We start from the raw sequence: 24,221 nt of genomic DNA on the forward strand, positions 1-24,221 counted from the left end.
CAGCATTTTCCTCCTCAACTCACTTTTGGACTTGCACTGTGGACTATATCTGTTCCATAAATATAACAGAATTGCTCTTTCCTTTACAGGATTCAACAACCTGGGCATGGAGAGGACCTGGAGTGTGAGTTACTGGCAGTTGTGGGGGTGAGGTGGGTTGGGATGGATTGGCAGCAATGGCCTGTGTGCATTTGTGTTTGGATATGCTCCTTCTGCAGACGGATGCAAATTTTGTCTGTAGGCAGTGTGTCATCCTCTGTTTTTTCCTTTCAGGTTAAAAGTCATCTGGTTAACCGCATCTCAGCCCTGCACCACTGTGGAAGTGGAGGTAAAACAACACACATTTGAATATTTCTCTCTTTTTTTTTTATCAATGCAGCACCTTTACTGAGCTATCCTGTCATACCTTCTGATTTTTATTGAGCTCTTTAAGTTTTAGAAGCTCTGGATTAACGAGCCAAAAAGTCTGATGTAAATTTCAGATTTCTGCTAGCCCCTTCCTCCACTTTATCAGGCCTGCCCAGTGCTGGTTCTTCCCCATTAGTCACAGTGAAGCAACTGCCTCAGGTGGCATATATTGGAGCAACAGCAGTAACTCAGCCATTTTTTTATTGTACAGGAGAGAGCTAGCTGTCCCAAACCCTCAAAATAGTGGAGCTCAACTCCCAATATTCCTGCCCATCAGACATGCTTGCTGGTTGTTTTGGTATTCGGGATCCAAAATATTAGAGAACCAGTTTGAGAAGCACTGCTCTAAACTAGATTTATCTTGAAAATAAGCTGGCCTGCTAGCTATGGATGTGGTAGAAAACCGTAATCCTATTGCTAGTGATGAAATAAAATTTGGCTGCCACTTCAGTTGGCTTCTCTACAGGGTCTGGACAGGTGCCATCTTGTACAGTGGACCCTTGTTATACGCTGTGGTTTGGTTCCAAGATCCCCTGTGTATAACAAAATCTGTGGATGCTCAAGTCCCATTAAATATAATAACATAGCAAAATGGTGTCCCTTATAAAAAATGGAAAATCAAGGTAAATTTATACTTTTTTGGAACATTTTCAAACCATGTATGCTTGAATCCGTGTATAAAAAATCCGTGTATAAGAAGGGCCAACAGTATTTTACTTCATATGTCTTGGGCAAACCCTGCCTTTGGAGCAGCTTCTTAACCTTCCTCTTTGCTCCACAAATGGGGGAATCTGTCAAGCATATGTCAGTCCTATAAAAAGCCAGTTTTCCTCTCAATTCCACTCTGAATGTTTCCTGCCATTTTCAGTTCCTTCCAGTTTACCATCCCAGTGCTGAAGAGGCTGTGAACCCAACATTATATGCCAACAACGTCCAGAAAGTGATGGCCAAGTAAGTGGAGAGGGATTCACAGGGTGAGGGTGGCACCATTTGGCAGGGGTGGGAAGAAGGCTTGGAGGTGGGCCAATGGGTATGAAACAGCAGCCAACCTGTGAGGAACACACTGATACATCTGAGCAGATGGTTCTAACAAGTAGTCCCACCCAAAATGGCCAGACCTCAGTCCCAGTCAGGACCAGACCTACCCCATCAAGCTGAGCAGCATCAGTGGTTACCATTGTTGGGTTCTTGCTATGGCCATGCTAAGGTCCCAAGGCATTCCTTTTTGCAAATGTAGAGGATGTTGACGACTGACTAAATGGTGAACAAGCTAGTTGTTCAGGCTCCATTGCAGACTATAGCCAAAACCTATTGTGAGCCAGCCTAATGCTACAATGAAATAATGGGGTGGGATTGTGAGGGAACTGAGGCATCCAGGTGTAGGGATGGCCAAGCTATTCCTGCACATCTTTCTGTGACCATGAACATTTGCACAACCTGGGAGGATTGTTTCACATAAAGAGGGTTGGAGACTTCCTTTTGCAAGCCAGTAGAAAGTCCACCAGAACCAGAACTGGATGGTTATACAAGAATAAAGCATCCACAGAATCTAGTCTCAGACCTCAAAGTTGCTGGATCAGTTACCTGACTAAAACACTGGGAACTAAGGGAATAATAATAATAACAACAACAACAACAACAACAACTTTATTACGGCCATTTGGCCAGCACAATAGGGAATAATATTTTGGGGAAAACTGACCAGACTATTAGGGGGTGATAGCTGTGACATTGGTTTTTGTCACATGTTGTTTGGAGTTTTCTCTTCTGCCTTGGGTGAGACTCAGTTTGTCACTGATGCCTGTTTGTCAACCTTTGTAACCAGGGCTCTGGGGATTCCAGCCACAGACTGTGAATTTGTGGGCAACCTTCCAGTCACCGTAGTGGGGCGCCTGAGGGTGGCTCTGGAACCACGCATCTGGGAACTGGGCAAGGTCCTCCGAAAGACTAGGTGAGACACTTGAATGATGTAAGAAGAGCCTGGTGGGAAGAGTGGGTTTTATCCCAAAATGCCTCCAAGTGCCCTCTAGAGAAGTCCTCTTCTGGGTCTAAAATATCCCAGGAGGGGACCCTAAGAACAGAGTAAAAATGCATCCAAAGCTCCCCTAGAGGATGTTTTGGGGTAAAAAAAATTGGGGGGAGTGTGTGGTGGAAGGTGTGGCCCTCAAGGCCCTTGAAAGAGAGGAGCCAGAGGAAGCAAGCTATAAAAAGGCACTACAAAAAAGCATAATGATTTCCCAAAGATAAATGTGAACCTCTTGCTCCTTTCCACCTTTGTGATTACCTCTTTTGCCAGATCCCTAACAGGAGGAACCAAATGTCAGCTGGACCCACTGCCTGCTGGCACGTCAGGAAAACTCAAGCCAGCAGATTTGGCTCAGTGGTTGAGTCTCACGTGCCCCGAGGCTGTTGAAGGACTCTGTACCTATTTCCAAAAGGTAAACTGAAATGAGAGAGGAAATGTGGACAGTTTGTATGTGACTTCAAGTTGCCTGTCAACTTATGGTGACCCTATAAATTACACAGGGGTTTCTTAAGTAAAGCCATTGCTTTCCTCTGAAAAGGTATTATTTGGCAGTTCCCTCCCTGCCCCAAATACTAACCTGGCCTGACTTCAGTTCCCATCGGGGTGTTTAGATCCCAAGGGCATGTGAAAGGATTAGGGCTACTCTTAAATATGGATAGTATCAAATTGCTGCAGAATCTTTCAGGGTTTACTGTAAAAAGGCTTTTAAAATATTTGAATTTTAAGTGTTCACCAATTGGCTAGACTTGCCCATATCACTGTTAACAATGTTCCCTGTTTGGCTATGATTGACCATGAGGCTGCTATAGTAATTAGTATGAAAATTTAAAATTGCTCTCTGATTTTTCTAGGATTCCCCTTTGGCTAGAATGGAAAACAATACTGCCATCACTCTGAATAGATTTTATTTGCCTTTAGTATTGTCTTCACAGAGTCAAATTTGCTCCCTAATATGCATTCAGTGCATGAGCACCGAATAATTGGGATAACTTGGAAGAGAAACAGATTTTTCAAAAATGGCCCTGAAGTAGCAGCATTGGAAGAGAAAAATAGCTGTGAACTGCTGAGTGGGGAGGTAGAATTAAAGGTTCCCTCTGCCATCACTACTTTTATGGTGAAATGCAAGCTAAAGGAATATCCAGCTCATTCTTAGATGGTGGTCTGATGTTAGTACTCATTTTTGTTGCATTTATTTCTAGGATTCTGAAGGCAACATGGATTCCCGGGAAGTGGTCCTAGCACTGGAGGCACTGGATGGAGAACATGACCCACAGGAATTGACACGTCATGCCTTTGAGGTATGTATTTGGTTTTGATGGGCAAGGGGAGTAGGCCTCCAGAATCTCAGACTAGGCAATCACTGACCTAACTTTGGCTACCTTTGATTGAACATCTAAATGGTGGGGGGAGAGGTGTGAATTGCAGGGAAGATGGGATGGTGGGGGAATCTTATTCCAAATAAGGGGAACCTCATTTCATTCCACTTGCTGCTGCTCCCCTGTATTTCCCCTTCCTCCAGATGTTTTGCTCCTGGCAGTAAAGAAACATCTTAAATTCTCTCCTGGAGAAAAACACCTGGGAAAGAAGAAGGGAGGGAAGCAGCAGAGGTAGCACCCTTCCCCTTACTCCTGTAGATCAAACCACCACCACCCCATTCCAGTTTTTGAAAAGTTTAGCAAAGACCTGGGCCTCTCAACAAGTGTCTTTGTGGGCCAATTTGAACTGTAGGGAGCAAACAGAATGAGGCTGCTGTGAACATGTGTGTGTGTGTGTAGCAGAGGAGGTGGCAAATCTCCTTAGACAAGTATGCTTTCCAGTGTACTGGATGAGGGAGAGACAAACCAAGAACCAGCCTTTCCCATAAGCTGATCACTACTTTTTCACACTCATCCTCTGATTGTAAACAAGGTATCTTTGCATTAAATTATGAGACCAGGAGAAACGATAAATATAGACACTGCCCAGAGAGCCTCTGGTAATAAAGTGAGGGGTGAGCTATGGAAGACAAAACTGGGTGTGCCTGTCTGGGTGAGCTCTAGGATGACAAAGATGGAGCATGGATGCAAAGGAGCAAAGTCAAAGGTTTAAAGCAAATTGAGCTAGCATTTTGACTGATTTGGGGCTGTTGGGTAACAGTGGGGAGGTGGTAATTCTGCAGAGTTCTCTAGCCTTGGGTTTAAATTTTGTATTTCTCATGCATACACTTGCCTCCAGTTATTTTCAGAGAATGCTGGGACAGGGGACTGCCGCCTGCTCCAGGATGGGTTCTGCACCATTTTGCGCCTCCTGCTGGGCACGCCGGCTGCAGATGGGGCTGCACTCTATAGCCAGCTGTGTGCTGAGGAACGCAGCCAGGATGGATTGATCCTTGGTAAGAACTGTCATAAACAGGGGCATGGGCAAGCGATAAGTAGTCTGTGGTGGGTCATGGCAAGTATACTACTTTATTATTATCATTATTAGACTGAAATATGATATAACCTTAGGATTTAAGGTGGGATGTTTCTCTTTCCTTTCTGCAGACCAGCAAAAATGTATTAATGAAATAATGGAAAAGAGGTTCAGATAGCTATAAAGACAAGATGTGCTGTGTGTAAAAATGAGATTGGGGAGGTGGAGGTATAGAAAAGAAGGAACAACAGGCACAAGGGGATGGAATGTTAATACATTTTTATATATCTGTGAAAAACAGATGCAAGTCACCTTGAGAGTATTATTATGAGGATAGCAAGGTGGGACATAAATCCAGTAATGAATTGGGATTAAGCAACCTTGTGCCATCCTCATACTTTGGAATACAACTATCATAATCCTTATCCACTGGCAATGCTGACTGTAGTGAGATGGCAGCTGTAGTCTACAGCATCTAGAGCATGGTTTCTCAACCAGGATTCCCTACAATCCTTGGGTTCCTTGAGAGGTTGCTAGGAGTTCTGTAAGAGATTGTGATTTTTAAAAAGAATTAAACATTTTTTGCATGATAAAATAATTGTTATGCAGAGATTCTCCAAGACCCCATTTTTTATACAGAGGTTCCCTGAGATCTATAATTTTTATGCATAGGTTCCCTCAGACTTGAAAATTATTTCAAAGGTTCTTCTAGGGCAAAAGGCTTGAGAAAGGTTGATAGTGGGGAAAGGAAAGAGGAAGCACGGAACTGGGGTTGGGATATCTTGTTGGAGAAAGTTAAGGGCAACATGGAGTACAAAGAAGTTAATAATGTAATTGAATCCCACATAAGGAATGTTATGTATTAAATATAAACAATGTACAAATTATCAACCTTTCAAGCCGTATGGGAGGGGGGAGGGGAGTGGGGGGGGGAAAGAGAAAGGTTGATTAAGATGGTGCCAAATTGCCTATGCCAATAGTTACCCCTGCTACAGAAGAGATTATATGCTGTGATGTTCAGGGCTACTGTCCTGTTTTAGTACCAGTATTCATCATCACCCCTCATCATTTCATGTCTGTTTTTTCTTTTCCCCAGATGAGTTCCAGGATTTCTCTCTCCGTCACCCTGACTATGCCCGTCTGTTCAGCACGTACCTGCGACCCCCTGCGGCCTGCACGCTACCCAAGCCTGGCCTCCCGCCTACCTGTGCTAATGGCTCTCCTGCTGCCCTCCTCAAGAACAAAGCTGACTGAAACTTTAAAAACTCTTTAGCCATGTGTATAAACACAGAAGACACACACACACACACACACACACACACACAGAGCCATGCCACACACTTGGCCACGCAAGATCCAGCCCCTCCTGCTTGCTTGTTCACTCCCAGCTGCCATGGTGGTTAGGCAGAGGGGGGGCAGAGACACCCCCATCTCAGGGCAACCATAACTGGGGAATCACAGCTGCAAGTTTGTTAGGGGATTGGGGCTTCTCTCTGTTTCCTTTGGAAAGTTTATTTTTGTTATAGTTTAATTATATCACTTATTTTATGTTGTTTGTGTTTTTATTTTGACAAGGGGACGAAAAGATGGAAGGATGAGATACCTGAGGCTTTTTGTTTTGTTTTCTGTTTTGTAAAATATATATAAAAAGTGCTATTTTATATATTAAATAAATATCTATATATCTATAATTATAAAAAAAGACATATGTATGAAGTTTTAAAAGAGAGGCGGTTCCTGGTATGGTTTTTGCATTGCTTTGCATCTGAAAGGACTTCCTGGAAAAAAGCCACAAAATGGAGGATATGGCTCAGACCTCAAGGCTCCATCTCAAATGCGTTTGGCTCATACATCTTGTGCAACAAGGCTGCCTTCTCAGCTTAGTTATTAGACAAAGAAGATATTTTTAGGGTGTGGAAGGGAAACACAAAAAGTTGCCGTGTATTCTCACCCCTTTCATAGTCTTGCTCCTACTGCAGATTCTGGAGTTGCTCAGGATCCAAAGGTATCCATACCTTTCTTTTTTATTTCACACCATCCTAAAACTTCTTCTATTAACTTGTATCAGCAGTGAGCAATTGTACAAGTGTTGCAGGCCACTTTTTGCCACTATTCTCTCCATCCCCCAAGTTGCACCAGTGTGTTTGAGTGCATCAGAAATGATGCCACTTTTGGCCACCATTTTTAACCATTCTGGCATACTGGGGTGACCTAAACAGCTGCATTTGTGGGCAGTTGCTGGCATTTTGGCTGATTTAGGGGTGTTGGATGTCACCAGGAAACTACAAAAGAGATTTGAGGGACACACACAGCTCATGGACTACACTTTTTGCACTCATCTTACATAGAACTAAAGACCTTAGATTGGAGTGCTTGTTATCAATCCTGCACAAGAGTGCTTCATTACTATACAACTGGAGCTGGGAAAAGTAGATTTTTCCAAAGAGTGAGAAAATGCTAAAGCATCATGTTTTCTTTCTTCTTCTTCTTGAAACCTTCCAATACCATCTAAGCCAGAGATTTAATTTTTTTAACCTTGTAGCCTGAGTACCCCAAAGACACCTGATTCTGCCTGTTCTTCAAAGCTAAGCACAGTCAACCCTGGTTAGTACTTGGATGGGAGACCACCAATCAATATCTGGTGCTGCAGGCTATATTTCAGAGGAAGGGCCTGGCAAAGCCACCTCTTGAATATTCCTAAGAAAAGCCTGTGAAATTCACGGAGTTGCCAAAAGTCAACAGGTAACCTGAAGGCACATACACACACAGCACATATTCTCCTTTTCAATCTTTATATGTATCTCTAGGATACTATAAGCCAGCCTGGGCTTCTGAATTAGATCTGGATATGCTGGGAGAGCCCTGGGTCAGGAGATCACCAAGTATTTCTGATCTCCAATTGTTTTATAATAGCAATAACAAAATGATTCTTTCCCCTCCCATGATTATGTTTTTCCACCCCCGGGGTCCTGCTGGTGGATCTAAAAGCTTCTGCAAAAGGTAAATTCTGCAGTCCTATACTCTGGAAACTTTTGCTAAAAGCTATTAGGAGCTTAAGTAGATCCATAGCCTTCATCCTCCACTCTAACTTTCCTTTTAATCTTGTTACTTGAATGACACCCTACATATTCCATAATCTTGGAAATAGCTTGCTTAGGATGGAATTATGTTTTTACTTAGTTATTAAAACTATAATTCTCTTGATTTAGAAATTTGTATAATATGGCATACCTATGAGGAATCCCTCAAATTTGACAGAAATTATCCTGATCTTTGGGTGAGCTCTTCACACTTCCAAAACCTCTCAGCAGGTGAACACCTAGGTTCAGAATTAAGAGAAATAGTAACAGGATTTCCACTGTGCTATAAGGGAAGACTGAGTTTCCAAAGCTAGGTTTATAGAGTTGAACAAGCTTGATCTGACATGGCCAATTTACTAATAAATGTCAACAAATTGGGGCTCTCCTATTCCATAGGAGGTCTGCCTCCAAAGACTATTTGATCACATTTTTTCCCTTTTCCTCTGTAATGTTTTGTGGTCCACTCCAAGGGTGGGGCTTTGAAATCACAGAGTAATGAAGATGACAGTGCTGGAATTGAAACTTAAATACTTTACCAGAGTTTCAAAGAGTCAGTCTCCTTTAAAAAGAAAAGCTATGTTACTGATTGCGAAGTCGTTTGCTCCTCCGAGTACCTGAGCTGTTGCTCTTTCTCTTGTGGCTATGACTAACAGCTGGATTGGCTTCCATATTTTTGCTTGTTAGAGTAGTGGACCTGTGGGACATCTGCCGCCGTGTGGAATGTCTTGTCTTGGCACCTTGTTTCCCAGTATCTGTGGGTGAGGAAGGAAGGGGGTTCCCTTGCTCCACTGGAAGAGGATCATGGCTAATAGGGGTTGAGAGGTTGAGCTTAGAAGCAAGCATGGAGGAGAAACTGGACAGCTCTTCATCCTCATCTTCCTCTTCTCCTTTAGTACTATATTTCAGGGCATCTTTCAGTGTTGCTCCATGGAGCTCTGGCAGTGTGATGTTTGCCAACATGACTTTCTCAAGTAAGCCTCCCCCTTCCACCTTATTTATGTTATTTGTGTTGCTGTCTAAACTGGAGGATTTGGAAGAAACATTAGATTCGTATCTCTGGGTAGGTTCATCATTATTATTATTGCTGCTGCTATCTTGGAGAATGTGTTGTGGTGGTAATGTTGGGACTGTTTTGCCAGGACTGATGGATATAGGGGCATGATCTCCATCAGGACCACAGCTGTCTCCTTCAGTTTGGTCTGAGATGACAAAGCTTAAAGGATTTGGATTTGAAGGGTTCAGAGTGTGTTTTGTCACCTGCTTCTCATCTAAGCAGTTTTCTACCAAAGGGGTGATCTTGCACTGCTCTGTGAGTGACTTCTGGCCTCGCTCAGGTCCCTTCTGGGTCCTCAAAGGTGGAGATGTAAGCACTGAAAAGGTGAAACATGGGAGATGCTCAGAGTCTGTGCCTGATATTTGATCTTCAAACGTCTCTATCCCACCAGAATCAGCTGAGGTCAACAGTTGTCCACTTCCTCTAATGAGTTCAGCATGTGACTTTAAATCAACTTCCTGAACAGTTTCCAATATGGATGGGGCATCTGACTGTTGAACACCTTGTTTAATGGAAGCTGATTGATTCTGTAATGGTACCTTAGCTGCAGACAACTTTGAATTTTGGGCAGGGCTGTTATCCTTCATGTTTATGGAATTTATCTGTTTCCAGCCAACCTCTGGCTTCTTCTGAGACTGGACCTTTGCTTTTGGTCTATCAAGTTCAGTTTTAGGGCCAGCAGAAAGTAATGTTAGATTGTCTTGCTTTGTCAAACTTTGGCAACATGTATCTATAATCCCAGAATGAGTTGCAGCTACAGTAGAGGCAGATTTTGGCCCTTTCCAAATAACCTGCAATTGGCATTGTTCTTTCACTACCTCTCCTTGGCAGCCATCTTGCTTTTCACATGCATGATGAATGCGTTCTTGACTACTTTGTTTCATATGGTTGTCCCGATGAGGTTTCATCCCCCTGTTCTTACATCGAAGCTCTTTTTTATTTGAGGTATCATCAGATTCTGCCTTTTGAACTTGGGATTGATCTATGACCTTTGCTGCATTGTCAACATTCAATTCTTTCTGTCTGTTTAGAGTCAACTTCAGAGCATTTCCTCCTGCTGTGTGATCCCCAAATAATATTTCAGTCATGTCTTGATTATCATGGTCCATCTCTTTTGATCCATTATCTGTTATGTCCCAGAAAGCTTGAGGTTTGTTTAGACCTTGTTGGGTACCATATTGTTTTGCATGTTTATTGTTGGTTGACTCTATATTATTCCAAACCAGCTGATCTCCATTATGGAATTGTACTGTGACAACTTGACTGCTATGCTCTGCCATCTTTGGAATCTCTACTTGCCCCTTAACCTTGTCTTCTTGGCTGCCATCTTGCTTTGAATATTGTGGGGTACAGGCCCTTGAAATTCCTTCCTCTGCCTTGTTGCCTCGTTGTTTTCCAGTAAAGATGCTGTTCCCTGTTATGTTTGGAGCAGCTTTTGACTTGACCCTTTGGACTTGAGGTGAGATTCTGATGCTTTGATCTCTAACTTGGTCCTGTCCTAATAAATGCTGGGTTTCCCCTTCATCTGTAGCCTTCAAAGAGGGTAAAGGATTTCCTTCCTGAGACTCACAATTGCCATATTTATGAAGAGATGATCTTGCTGCAGTTCTGAAACCCTTTGACAGAAAATCTCTATTTCCTAATCGGTGCGAATGAGGTACCAGTGGAGAAATAACTATGGGTACAGGCAATTCTGTCTGACTGATTCTAACACCCTCATTTCCAGAAGGCCTCTTCATGGCTCGGCATGAAGCATCTTCTCCTTTGTCATTGCTGCTGACCTCATCCTCTTCCTCAGACTGTGATGGAGTAGAGTCAGAATGAGAAATAGGGTACACTGAGGGCTCCCTTTCTTCTTCAGTCAGTGCCAGGAGCCTCTTCTCAGTGAGCTGAAAACAGAAAGGAAAAGAGGGGCTTATATGCATGACTTCCAGAATGCAATGGAACAAGCTTTACTATGATTGTTCATCTTCCAGCATGTGCAAGATCTGACCTTTTGCAGTTCACTTCTGATTTCATGTTAAGAGCATTTGCAAGAACAGGGCAGAAGTGGAATCCTGTGCATAGCAGGGAATGTACAACAGCCCCATGTCATTTAGTCATCACTTCCTCTGAATATACCCATTTAGGTGACAACCAACATCAGGCAAACAAGGCCAGTACTATTGAGACAGTGGGTTTAGGGGAAATATTTCCATCTTCAGTAAGCCAAATAAAATGGTGGCTTCCAAATGGGACCAGAAAATGAAGATCATTTGCAGTATTGCTCTGCCTCTTCTTGATATCTCTCAAACCCATATCCCACCCGATATGCATTGCTTGACACTGGGCTCCTTGGGTAGCAATCACAATGGCCAAGACCACAATTCCAATGGCCATCACAGTCTAAACTGGCCACATGAATAGGCCAGAATAATGACACTGAAATTATCCCCACCTTACCCCCAAACCACAGATCTTATGTTCTTATGTTTTACCTGGTTGGGTGTTAAGTTTAGCTCCTCTTCCAATTCCTCCACCAGATCCAAGGGATCTTGGCTCTTCTCTGAAGATAGCAACCGAGCCATGAATTGTGGATGGATGACAGCTTCCACCTGTCAAAAAATGGAGAAAGAAACATGGCTAGTAGTATGCTGAGCTCACCTAGGCTGAAAATGAGAAAAATGTCATTTGCTCAGTTTGTTGTTAAACTAATTCATTTGTTGGTAATGTGGTAGGCAAGTGGCCAGCTACAGTGGTGATTCATTTGTCTAGAGAAGAATTTCCATCCTGACATAGGTGTCTTTCACACATCAGAATTATAGCACATTAGCACCACTTTAACTTCCATGGCTTCATCCTGTGAAATCCTTGGATTCTTAGTTGCAGGAGGTATTTAGAATTCTTAGCCGGATTGTTCTAGTGTCAAACCAAAGTACAATTCCCAGGATTCCATATGATATAGCCATGGCAGTAAAAGTGTTATAATTCCACAGACAAATAACTGGAGCGGGAGAGGTAGAGTCCCAGGTTTTGTGAAAGTAAAGGTGAGGCAAATTTTGATTGGGGCACATGAATTCAAATGGGAAGAAGAAACATCTTAAATGGATAAAGAAGATATTAAGTGCCAGTGGTGTAGTGGTTTGAATGGTGGACTAGGATTCTGGGAGGCCAACCATACAATCACCGTTCAGCTATAGAAACCCACTGGGTGGCCTTAGGGAAGAACCACTCTCTCACCCTTAGAGGAAACCAACCATCTCTGATTAAATCTTGTCAAGAAAACACTATGATATGGTCACCGTGAGTTGGCATTGGCTTGAAGACATATAACAGCAACAACAAATGAAGAAAACAACTTGGTATATGGGACTCACGTCTCAAGACAGGTGTGAATTTGCAATAAAGATTATCTTTTCCTTTGTTTCATTTATATTTGCATACACTAGGATGGGGCAACTCTGGCTCTCTAGATGTTGCTGGCCCACAATCCTCATTAGCATCGCCAATTGTGAAGTACTATTGGACTTAGAGGGTCACATTTGCCCACTGCCAATATATACACACTGCATGTGAAAACGTGGTCCTACTTTAAATAAAAAAGGTGTTTATACTGCTGTACCTGCAAGTTAAAGACAGTGGTAGTTATCACAGAAATCATAGCCACCAGAAATCGTAGCTGTGCCCTCAGCATCCCCTCTGTACCATCAACTTGTGTTAAGCTCTCCCTGCCAAAGAAAATGGGTTGGAGGCATTGAATGGGGAATAGTATCATCCCTCCCTCATCTATGTGCCAGAGTGGTGGTTTGACCACTGGATTATGACTCTGGAGATTAGAGTTCAAATCCCTGTTCAGCCGTGGGAACCCACTGTGTGACCTTAGGCTGGTCACACTCTCACAGCCTCAGAGGAAGGCAATCACAAACCCACTCTGAATGAATATTGCCAAGAAAATCCTGTGATAGATTTTTACCTTTGGGTTGACCTTAGGCAAGTTACATGCTATCAGCCTCAAAGGAAGGCAAACACCCTCTGAACAAATCTTGCCAAGATAATCCAGTCATAGGTTAATTTTAGGGTCTGATTTGAGTGCACAGAGACAACCAATTATTTGATATGGTACAGCCATCTGCTGGATAAAATGTAGAACAGCAGGAAAGATTTTGAGGCTGTGTGTGTGTGTGTGCGTGCGCGCATGCCTTCACATCACCTGTCAACTTATGGGGACGTCATGAATTTCATAGGGTTTTGTTAGGCAAGGAGTGGTCAGAGGTGGTTTTGCCAGTTCCTTCCTCTGAAATATAGCTTACAGCATCTGGTATTTATTGGCTGTTTCCCATCTAAGTAATAACTAGGGCTGACCTTGCTTAACTACCAAGATTGGATGTGATCAAGTGCCTTGTGGGTATTTAAGCCAAGGAGGCCTCTGAACCTGTTAAAAGGCAATTTGTTCCTGGATGGTTATACTGGAAGCTTCCAGGAGCAGCAATTTGTTCTCCTTTTTTGATGGGAGAACTGAGGTCCCACACTTTGATCACCCCCAATGTATTTGATAGAGGTTGTAGATTGCTGTGATCTTGAATTCCATCTTGGGAGAAAGGAGGGATAGAAATTCAATTTATCAATCAATCAATTAATCCTACTGGTCATGAGAGAGCGAGATGGGAATTGCATAGCAGATGCCTGAGTCACCGGATATGTGTTTGGCATTCTGTATATATGGGTTGCATCCTGCCTTAGCTATGGCACATTGGGTGACTGAGAGTAAGTTGCATGTTGAGTCAACATTACCTCCTTCACAGGACTGCTGGGAGGTTGTGATAGTGGTTTCCCATTACCCCAGCTTCTCCATCTTCCACTTAAGGTATCCTTAGTGAAAGGGCAAGGGGGGATATATGGTTGGTTTTTTTCTCCAAAAAATACAAATTCTAAACTCATCACAGTGTTGTGCTGACAGACCCTGGGAACTGTGAAGGCACTGGGAATATCAGCAGTTCTTAGCTGACAGGATTATGCCTTTGTGTCCTACAGAGAAGTCTCTGAGATTTCTCAAAACAACTTTATGAGGTGAATCAGAGAAGAACTGTATGTCGAAGTTCCTTGCCTAGCACCACAAAGCAAATTCCACTGCTGTCCCCTGCTGGGCTCTTGTTACCTTACAGACAAATTCTTCATCGTCACACAACTGGTCAATATATTGTGTCAGGGCAGGGTCTACGAATACCCCATCCTCCTGGCCTTGGGGATCTCTTGGTGTTCCTTGCTCTTTCTTCTCATCCTCATCTTCCTCCCAACTTGTGTCCAAGCCTTCCATGATCTCAGCATACTGGTGCACCGCCTCGGCAGGGATTTCCCTGGGCGCTCCTGGGGCAGAGTTGCTTGGTGGACGCCGCTGACGCCGCCGAGGCTGGCGGCTCTTGGAGGCTGATTTCTTAGGGATGTAAACTGTAGAGAAGGCATGGCAAAGTCATCATGGGGCCAATCCCAACAAAAACACACAACCAGAATGGTGCACTCATCATTGGCCTACTGCATATACCTTCTAACATTTCACAGATGAAAACTGAGATGTGTGTGTCCCACAACATCAGAGTTCAATCAAGATGTCAAGAGGTATTAATGAGAAAAAACACACAAGCTAGGAGAAGTTGCAGCAGTTTCCTTTTGCCTGAGCTAGTGGGAAATGCAACATTCTGCTTTGTCCTCTGGACTCCTACTCTCCCTTCCCATCCACTGAATGAACTGAGTGCAAACTACTTGTCCACTTAGTTTACAACAATTGAAGCGAGCAATCACTATTGGTGCTACTCTGCCTGTTTTGGCTAGGCTGTTGGATGCAGAGGGTATCACACTGTAGGCAAGGCCAGCGCAAGGCATTTTGCTGCCAAATGGTGACACCCCCGCCTCTACTCACCCAAGGCAAGGTAGATAATATTAAAGCTTGTCGTATTATTTAGCCAAATGTGGTAGAAAATCCCGCAAGTACCCCTGCCTATCTCTGATAACAAAAATACAATATTGTAATAATAAAAAACAAATAAAATAGCCAACTATAAGTTATCTGGTTAACATGACACCCAAAATCTGCTACCTTCAACAATTGTCTCATCTTGCAGTAATGGCAGTATCTGGCTTAGAAGCTAGTATTCCCAGATTTACTGACCCTTCTTCCTTTCCTTCCATGGGGTACATTCATATTTCCTTCCTTCCTGCTACTTGATACAGAGAGTTTGAGAGGGAAAACACTACTGCAGGCCAAGGAGAAAAGCCATTGGAATGATGCATCCCCTACTCAGAATGCTCACAATGCAGTGGTGTGATTTTGGCAAATAAACTATAGGCCTTAGGGACACATGTAAAAGAAGGAAGCAGCTTGCTTTCTGCTGGATCTAAAAATGGATTAATATTACAATAAAGGACATTCCTGCTCAATATTAGGAGAAATTTCCTGATGGTAAAAGCTGTTTAACAGTGAAACAAACATATCAAAAGGCAATGGACTCCCTTTCATTGGAGGTGTTTAAAATAAGGTTACATGGTGATCTGTCAGAGATGGTGTTCATCTAGGTTAGGGTGATCTAGGAGTGCCTTGCATTTCTAGAATGCTAACAGATTGATAAAAACCCCTACCTTGCTGTTGCCCAGACTCAGAAGCAGGGGACACAGGTGGATTGGTGGGCTTGGGAGCTGGGGCTTGGAACTGGGAGCAGTTGGCCAAGAGCTTCATCTTTTGGATTTGTTGTTCTTCTTCTGCTTCAAACTCCATGAACCTGAGAAAGATAAAGCTCAAGGAGGTGATCTATTGAGTCCAAGACAGTCTTCTCCTTCAAACCCATGTCATCGTTCCAAGAAAGATCTAGTGGCAAGGATCAACACTCACTTTTCTGCCATCTCATAGAAGATCATCCGTTCAAAGTTGCTGCTGTGCTCCCACTCTTGCACGGCACGAGGCACCCCATCCTCCAGGGTCATGTCAGGACGAAGACGGGCCAATGAACGGAGAACAGGGCTGTAGGGGTGGGATGGTGAAGCCATGTCAACCACACTTCCAAATTCTGATGGACAGATTTACTAGGGACACCACTCACTTCCACAATATTTATGAGCTTCCCCCAGCCTTGGCCATCATCACCCTCACAGCATCTTCATCAGTCTTGCTTAAGTGACTGGGCCTCACCTTTCAGTATTGCCCAGTGTGATTGGTAGAAAATAGGTTTATATCATTCCAATGGGGGAGGGCAATGAATTAAAATGCAAAATGAGGAGGGGAACACCAAACAGGTGCCAAGAAATAATGTGTGTTTTATTGTTATATTAAATGCTTTGGTTTGAAATACTTTGGAATCATCATTTTCCTACAGATTACCTTGAAAACTCTAAGCCCTAGCAAGGTTTTAGGTGAAATGCAATGTGAAACTTTAAAAACGTCTTTTGGCACCTATTTGAAAGTCCTCCTTTTGCTATTCAGTGTAATTCAATAAGAAGAATTGAAGTTATCAATCCCCCTTCCTCCCAGTCCATCATTTCAGGTTGAGGCTACTGGATTTGTCTTACAATACAGGTGGGTAGACTTCAGGCTTGAAAGATCCACTTTGCCCTCCACCCACATAAACCCAGGAATTTCATCAGCTAGAGCAGTGGTTCTCTATTGGAAGGGTTAGTTGCAGATTGGAAGGCTGAACTTTAGTTCCCATAAATCCTAGCCAGTATTGCTAAAGGTGAGGAATTGTAGATGTTGAAGTCCAGTTTCTGCATCTAAAGTTCTCGCATACTAGGAAAATTTAGTATTTAGTCATTTTTGGTAGTTTTTGATGTGGGAACATTTATATCAGGGATGGGAACCAGGAAGCTCTCCAGATTCCTCACTACTGGCTATGCAAGTCCCAGCAGTGCTAACCAGCATAGCCAGTAGTGAGGAATGCTGGATGCCACAGTCCAATAATACCCAGGACACCTGATTCCCACCCTTGATTTAGACGTACATGCTCACACACATTCCCACAATCTGAAGTGGAAAATCTTTGCTGCTTGTTCCTGCCACCTGGATATAAACTGAGCCTCAGCTTTGTGGTTATGCAAGTGGAGATTCTATCAAAACCACCACTTTCCACATAAAATGAGAATCACCATAACTTTCTAGGCTGACTAACTTGTGAAGATTAAAGCTCAGTTTCCATTATGGATGCCATGCTTTGCAACCAAAAATGAGAGTCGGTGCTCTCCAATACTTATTCTTGTGGGAAGAGTTTGGTTCTTGAACTCATCCCACTTAGCTCAAGCCAAGGCCATTTGTTTACTTCCACCATTGTGAAAGCACCAAAGTCTATATATTTTGGAATGATGGGCTTTTCATCTCACTGCTAACACAGGGCTTTGGCTGTCCCAGTCAATGGTAAACCAAGACTGAGTAATATCCATTAATCCTGTTTCACAGCCTGCCTACATCTTTGTTGTCTCATCTCTAGCTTCCTCTTGACTCCCAATGTTTGGCCCTTGTCACCCGGACCCTCACATGAAAAAACAGGCCAGAGCTTCGGCATCAGGCGTGGCCGGGAAATGGCGCCTTGCCAAAGCCTTGTAGCGTTGCCAACGCCGATAATTTTCATAAACCCCTTTGGAGGTACAAGCAAAGGAGGAGTCACTGGGAGGGGGTGCACGGGCTGATGGCACAGTCTCTGGCACTCTTGCTTTCCTACCACCCGGGTCCTCGCCAGCTTTGGTCAGTAACACTGTGCGAACACCAGGACCTGGAAGTCCATCCCGGCGTTGGGCAGCCCAGCCCAGTGGCATCCCTGTGAGAAAGAAAGTCTGAGTACGCGGCATCTCCTCTGCACCGCCCACCATAGGTCCTTCTCTTTTCAACTTGATAATCAGCTTGCTTCCTGGGGCATCGGCTGAAGAGACAAGTAGAGCAGCTCCGGGGAAGGCAGGCAGAAGCAGTGAGGGGGCACTAGGGGGACAAGAAGAGAGGCCAGGGCCAGGAGTGTGGACCTGGGAAGACATGGTCCTATAGGATAAAGACTTTGAGGCAGAGTGAGAAGTTCAGCGGTTTGGGATCTTGTCTCTGTGCTTCCCGAAGTCTGGATGTGAAAATATTGGTGAAAATGAATTGGTAAAAGGACTTTCTGGGAAATTTACACCACCACTATCCGGTTTCCAAGAAGATCCTACATTGTTGTCGTGACTCTAGGTGCGAGGGTTGGATGATAACAATTCCAGAACTTGGACACCTTGAGAGTTCCATCAAAGGGAGGAAGTTAAGGTCTTTCTGCAGACCTGGTTCAAGTTACAATGATTTCTACCTTCATACTGTTTTCTGAGCATCTGCCCATACCAATGGAGATAATGGACTGGATGGAAAGAGGTAACACTGTCCTACTACTACAAGGTATGGGTGTTCCATTAAAGGTAAGCAGTGCCCCCAACTAGGGTTTCCAACTTTTCTACAGGCCTTATTCCTTGTTTAACAACACTTGATCTGCACAGAGGAACAGGTGACTACTACAAAAATGCTCAGCTGATGGTATCTCCATACCATGTTACATGTCATAAAAGCCAAGGCACCTTTTTTGGTCATTGTTAGGTCTACCTTTTACTGGGAAGATGCTTGGCGCATTGAAGCAACAGGCCTACCAGTGCTACCAAACAACAGAAGTACATACCTTTCCTGACACACCTCTTCAGAAATGATGCAAAAGGTGGCATGTGTCCCAAATTTGGTCAAAAAACAAAATAGCAACGGGTTAACTACAATAGTTGTTTGTGACCACAGACTTGACTTGTGGTGTCTGCTCTGACATCGGGCAGTTGAGTTGAGGCCCAGTGTTATCCCACTGGAGGAAAGGGCACATCTGCACTACAGGTTTAAACCAAAATTAACTGTCATAGCTTCCTTCTAATATGATGGGAAGGTAGCTGTTATGTACCTTCAAGCTGACTCTGACTTATGATGGCCATATTATGGGCTTTTCTCAGGAGGGTTTATTCAGAGGAGGTGTGCTGGTGCCTTCTTCTGAGGCTGAGAGACTGGGTCTTGCCTATGGTGGGTTTCCATGACTGAGACAGCTGTGTGCTTCTAGAGTCCTAGTCCAATATTCAAATCACTACACCATGTCAAAGATTATACTACCCTTGAAAATGGAGGTCCTATTTGTCACATCATGAGAAAGAATGACTCATTGGAAAAGATGATAATGCTAGAAAAGGTAGAGGGATGTAGAAAGAGAGGAAGACCACATGTTAGATGGATGGACTCGATTAAGGAGGTCAAGGGTATAAATTTACAGGACTTAAGCAGAGCATAGAGAGTCTTGGAGATGTTTAATCCACAGGATCACCACAAGTCAGGATCAACTCAAGGGCAGTTAACAACAGCAACAAATGCCGAATTAATTAATGACTGCAATAATGATGATAAAATTAGGAAAGAAAAATCACAGCCATTGTTACATTGACAGTGCTGTTCCTATCTATGTGTTAAACTAATGGGTAGGTAGGTTTTTAAAAAAAAAAAAATTATGGTTTTTGCCAACCAATTACTTTCTAAATTTTAATTTCCAATCTTGTTTTAGTTGTGCTTTTTAACCTTTATATCTCTTATGTAATTTTATACTGTTTTTAGTGAGACTGTTTTAATTGTTTTTCCATTTTTATTGTAAAGTTTCAAAGAGGGTTTGCATCCCTTTCTGGGAGGAAGGCGGCATACAAATGAAATAAATAAAGAAATAAATTCCAATGCATTGAACACATCTTCAGAACAGACACGTGCACGATTAGATATCCTCCAATATTTCACAGATGAAAACCAAGATATGTGTGGCATCGAAGTGTATTCAAGATGGCAAAACTTATAAATGTGGGAGAACACACAGGGTTGGGATAGACTGCAGCAGTTTGTTTTGCATGAGCCTGATGGGAAGGGCAAATTTCTTTCCTCTTCTCTCCCTCCCAAGATGATGATGATGATTTAAAATAGTCCAATTTAAAGCAGTACAAAACAATAAAAATACAAAGTTTTAAAAAAACAATTTCAAAATTACTGTAACTGAATGCAAACTGCTTTTTGCACTGTGAACTCTTTTTGCAGCAATTGAAGACAAAGGGGAAAGAAGAGAGAGAAACTGGGACATTTTGAAAGCAGTTGGGATGACAGGATTAACTGGAACTGTCCCTGGAAGTTGGGATAATTGGAGGGTATGAGATTGCACAAGTATTAATTTTTTAAAAAAATATGAATTGAAAGGAATTACAAAAGCAAGCATTTCCTAAAGCTTTACCACATTCCTTTATTTCTGTACCTGTAGGCCGAACTATAAACGTCCAAAATGGTTAATACGTTTGCTCATTGAGTCTTTTTTGTTTTCTTTCCTTCCTCTTCTCCTTCTGCCTTTCTCCATTCACTGTCTGGGACAACAGCCTGTGTCAAATGAAAAACATGATCTCAGTGAATTTATACAGACAAATCTACATCTAGTGACATTCCTTTTTCCTTCCCGCAAAACCTACCTGGACAATAAAATAAAATAAAGGTCTTCTGAGCCAGAAATTAAAAATAAATAAATTCAATATTGTACAATAGGCATGACCCATTGTTATTGCACAACAAATGTGCTTTTGAGGTACGGAAATTGTATTTGTTATGGAAACACAATGCAAATCTGAGTCGGTGCCGTAGAATGAAAGGAAGTGAAGACAATTCGTTGGGTCATGGGTAGGAATCACACCAATTTCCAGATATTATTGGACTGCAGGTCTCACCCTTCCTTACCCTTTCCTATTCTTGCTAGGGCTGCTGGAACTTACAGTCCAACATCATCTGAAGTCCCACATGGCTCACACCCCTGGCTTAGGGCTATGCACTCCAAAGAGAAATGGTGGTGGCAACATTTGTTGTGAATTTTGAATTAAATACTTGGATTTGTGTAAAGCTTATCTTGCCTAATAACAATAATAGTAATAATGATAAATAATAATAATAATAATAATAATAATAATAATAATAAGGCAAATCAAAGGAGGTGGCCCTAACAAGTAGCCATTTAATTTTTAAAACACTGTTACAAGAATAAGATGATAAGGCAGGGTGACCAGATGTCCTACTTTTCCAGGACATGTCCTCCATTCCAGCCTCCATTTCAAGGACATGTCTTTTCCAGGACATGTCCTCCATTTTGAGCAGGACTAAGAAGTGCATTTATTTATTTATTTATAGCTTTTGTTTGGGATTGGGAATGCCCTCCATTTTTCTGGAATCTCCACCATTTCAAGGTGCCTTGTCCTTCTTTGCAGTTAGGACATCTGGATCCAGTCCACACTGCAGAAATAATCCAGTTGGAGACCGCTTGAACTGTCCTGACTCAATGCTAGGGAATTCTGGAGGGGAACTGTAGTTTTTTTGAGACATTTAGCCCTTCTCTGACAGATAATAAACTACCACAATAAACTACAATCCCCAGAATTCCCTAGCACTGAGCCAGGGCAGTTAAAGCAGTCTCAGACTGGATTATTTCTGGAGTGTGTATGGGACCCTGGTCACCCTGTGATAGAGGATCAAATCAGCAGAGGAAAGAGACAATAAAATCATTGCTGAAGATGCAAAATGCCAAGAGGTTGAAGCAACCTCCTCCCTGCATGCTTGCAAAAGAAAGACTACAAATCTCAAGGGGGGGCAAGCTGGACTACAGCTCCCAGTGCTTTGATTCTTTTTAAAAAAAGAACTACAACTCCCACAGTGCTTTGCATCCTTGATTTGCAGGAAGAGGTGGAGTTGGCTTTGCACGTGGCAAACTGGGAGAGAAGGAAATCGGTTTGCACCGGTGGCAAGCAAAGCAGAAAAAGCTGTTAAGGTTCATATATATATATATATCTTAGCAGCTCAGGTCTGGGAGTGATGTTTCTGCTGTACTATCTGGATGAACGAGGAGACAGGGTCTATACCCTCAAGGTAAGTCTTATACCATCACCACCATCCTACTATTATTAGGTCATTCTCTGTATTAAATCGCTTCTATGGCTGCATCTGCACTGCAGAAATAATCCAATTTCACTCCACTCCAGTGCTATGGAATTAAAAAAAAATACATTAACTACCTTTACATCAACCCCATCTGCCTCCAAAGCAATGTAATTTACAAATGCATATACACAATACATAAACAAAATAATAAAAAATGCACATATTACCAAATGGCTTCCTCTTCCCCTCCTGCTGGTTTAATTTGGCATCCTCAAATGATTTCCTTCTGAATTTAATATTAGTTCCCTACTTCTTGCAGATGATCTTATTCATTAATGTATTCTCTGTTCCTTGTCCTATAAATTTTTTGTTCACATAGTTTTCTAAATTGAGGATTGTTGTTTCACCCCCCCCCCCATTTGTCTTTCCAAAAGTGTTATTATTTTAATCCAGATTGGGTATGAATCTGATGTCTGAATTTATTTCCACTTTGAGCAAGTCACACTCTCTCAGCCTCAGGGAAAGGCAGTGGGAAACCTCTTCTGAACAGATCTTGCCAAGAAAACCCCATAATAGGGGGTTGGAAAGGACTTGAAGGCACACAACAACAAGGTTTCCTGGCATTCCTAGCCTTCCTTACCCTAGATATATTGGATTTGGTCCACTGTTCATATTGTTTTCTAACTTTCTCTAATCCTGTTGCACTTACATTTCAGTGCATTCAGAATTGTCCTCCACTGTTATTTCTTTTAGCAACTTTCTTTGGGTCAGAAATAAAAATTAAAAAAAACAGCCATGGAGCCCTTGAACTTGGACTGATCTTCTATCCAGAATTTAACATTGGAATGTATTCAATTTCAGTGGTTGCATCTGCACTGCAGAAATAGTCCAGTTTGATACCATTTAACTGCCATGGCTCAGTGCTATGGAATTCTGGGGATTGCAGTTTCTTGTGGCACCAGAGCTCTTTCACAGGGAAGGCTAAATGTCTCACAAAACTACAATCCCCAGAATTTTCTATCTACCGTGACACTTTGGTTTTCTGTATGGATGCATATTTATGTGTAGTGGAGGCAGAGATATTATAAAGTGGGCTGATTTTAAAAGTGGAACATTTTATTTAAATACTTACATCCTTCATATCATGTCAGGGAAGCGTACAATAAAATCTGGTCAACTAATCTTCTATAAACAGTGATAGACAATTTAAACATAAATATATATTAAGCAATTAGAAATTAAAACAGTTAAAATCAGTTAATACAATTGGCGGTTGTTGTGTGCCTTCAAGTTGTTTCCAGCTTGTGGGGACCCTAAGGTGAACATATTATGGGGTTTTCTTGGCAAGATTTGTTCAGAGGAGGTTTGCCATTATAAACAATTTAAATCTGACACATTTGCAGATTTGGAATATATGGTTTTTTGAGCTAGTGCATAGTCTTGCTAGGATTGTAATTTGCTCACAAATTATTCTGCCTTTGTCTCCTCTGCTTTGCAGAAGGTGGATCCCTCTGGCCAGCCGACATGTTCAGCTCATCCGGCCCGCTTCTCCCCAGATGACAAATATTCCCGACACAGGATCACCATCAAGAAACGCTTTGGTGTCCTGATGACCCAGCATCCTCCGCCTGTTGTGTAAAACCGTGAACCTTTCATGCCAGCTGGAACCTTTGCAGCCTATCAAGACGAGATAAGGTTCTTCCAAAGCAGCCTTGAAGAAGCTGACACGGGAAACAACAGATAACGCTTTCTACATTCCACTGTGCCCCTAGGACTTTTAGAATTCCACTATTGGCGTTTTGAAACTCAGCTTCATTCTCATGATAGTGTATGGAAACAACAGGACACATGTGCATTCTGCTTGAATTCTTTCCATTGCATCTCTCTGTGTGATTTTGAAAATAAAATGAATTCTTCCATTGCTTTTCTTTCATATATGATTGCTTTTAATACTCTCAGGCGTTCAGAAACCTACAGAAACTTACCAGTTTCTTCCCACCTCATCATGGCTGTGCTTCTCAAGGTCCCAATTTTTGTGATGGCAACTATGTAAGACTCTTACAGCAAACATGGCGGAATTCAGAGATATAGCCATGTTAGTCTGTAGAATCAGTATGTAGAGATGTTGTAACAGCTTTGAGATGAACTGAAAGAAAGAAGTTGGCAGCATCAGCTTTTGTAAACTTAAGTCAAACATGGCAGTGAATCTTGTGGCTCCTTCAAGGCTAGCAAATTTTATTTGGCTTAAGCTTTTGTGACTTAGCCTACTTCACTGGATGATGCATAGAAAACTGCCTTAGTCAACAGAGTCATTTTCATATAATTCAG

At 42.5% G+C, this 24,221-nt stretch overlaps 3 protein-coding genes across 4 annotated transcripts in view; 2 read left to right on the top strand and 1 right to left on the bottom strand.

Moving 5' to 3' along the window:
* Positions 1 to 6,579, top strand: part of LPCAT4 (lysophosphatidylcholine acyltransferase 4) — a 35,035-nt gene extending 28,456 nt beyond the window's left edge. Inside the window, exons 7-14 of the mRNA XM_089480945.1 lie at positions 90 to 124; positions 274 to 328; positions 1,277 to 1,359; positions 2,234 to 2,359; positions 2,705 to 2,846; positions 3,634 to 3,732; positions 4,649 to 4,805; positions 5,922 to 6,579. Of these exons, the coding sequence (XP_089337071.1) occupies positions 90 to 124; positions 274 to 328; positions 1,277 to 1,359; positions 2,234 to 2,359; positions 2,705 to 2,846; positions 3,634 to 3,732; positions 4,649 to 4,805; positions 5,922 to 6,079 (855 nt within the window). The 3' untranslated portion in view covers positions 6,080 to 6,579. The remainder of the gene's footprint in view (positions 1 to 89; positions 125 to 273; positions 329 to 1,276; positions 1,360 to 2,233; positions 2,360 to 2,704; positions 2,847 to 3,633; positions 3,733 to 4,648; positions 4,806 to 5,921) is intronic.
* On the bottom strand, positions 4,713 to 23,431 carry LOC149303980 (uncharacterized). 2 transcript variants are annotated; one of them, XM_089480944.1, is made up of 8 exons: positions 23,358 to 23,431; positions 20,236 to 20,354; positions 15,819 to 15,947; positions 15,569 to 15,708; positions 14,094 to 14,383; positions 11,437 to 11,553; positions 8,520 to 10,848; positions 4,713 to 5,367 (listed from the first exon to the last, which is right to left on the bottom strand). In XM_089480944.1, the coding sequence occupies exons 3-8, from the start codon at positions 15,908 to 15,910 to the stop codon at positions 5,330 to 5,332; spliced, it is 3,006 nt and encodes a 1,001-aa protein (XP_089337070.1). In that variant the 5' UTR covers positions 15,911 to 15,947; positions 20,236 to 20,354; positions 23,358 to 23,431; the 3' UTR covers positions 4,713 to 5,329. The 2 variants fall into 2 exon arrangements, with proteins under 2 accessions (XP_089337070.1, XP_089337068.1); XM_089480942.1 differs by lacking the exons at positions 20,236 to 20,354; positions 23,358 to 23,431 and adding an exon at positions 17,451 to 18,070 and having other exon boundaries at positions 8,442 to 10,848.
* Positions 21,706 to 23,816, top strand: LOC149303981 (H/ACA ribonucleoprotein complex subunit 3-like). Its single transcript, XM_089480946.1, has 2 exons — positions 21,706 to 21,881; positions 23,392 to 23,816. The coding sequence occupies exons 1-2, from the start codon at positions 21,828 to 21,830 to the stop codon at positions 23,530 to 23,532; spliced, it is 195 nt and encodes a 64-aa protein (XP_089337072.1). The 5' UTR covers positions 21,706 to 21,827; the 3' UTR covers positions 23,533 to 23,816.
* Positions 23,817 to 24,221: the final 405 nt, after the last annotated feature.

The sequence above is a fragment of the Sceloporus occidentalis genome, unplaced genomic scaffold (assembly GCF_023333645.1).
Source record: "Sceloporus occidentalis isolate IW3139 unplaced genomic scaffold, rSceOcc1.0.p SCAF_14, whole genome shotgun sequence".
NCBI lineage: Eukaryota > Metazoa > Chordata > Lepidosauria > Squamata > Phrynosomatidae > Sceloporus > Sceloporus occidentalis.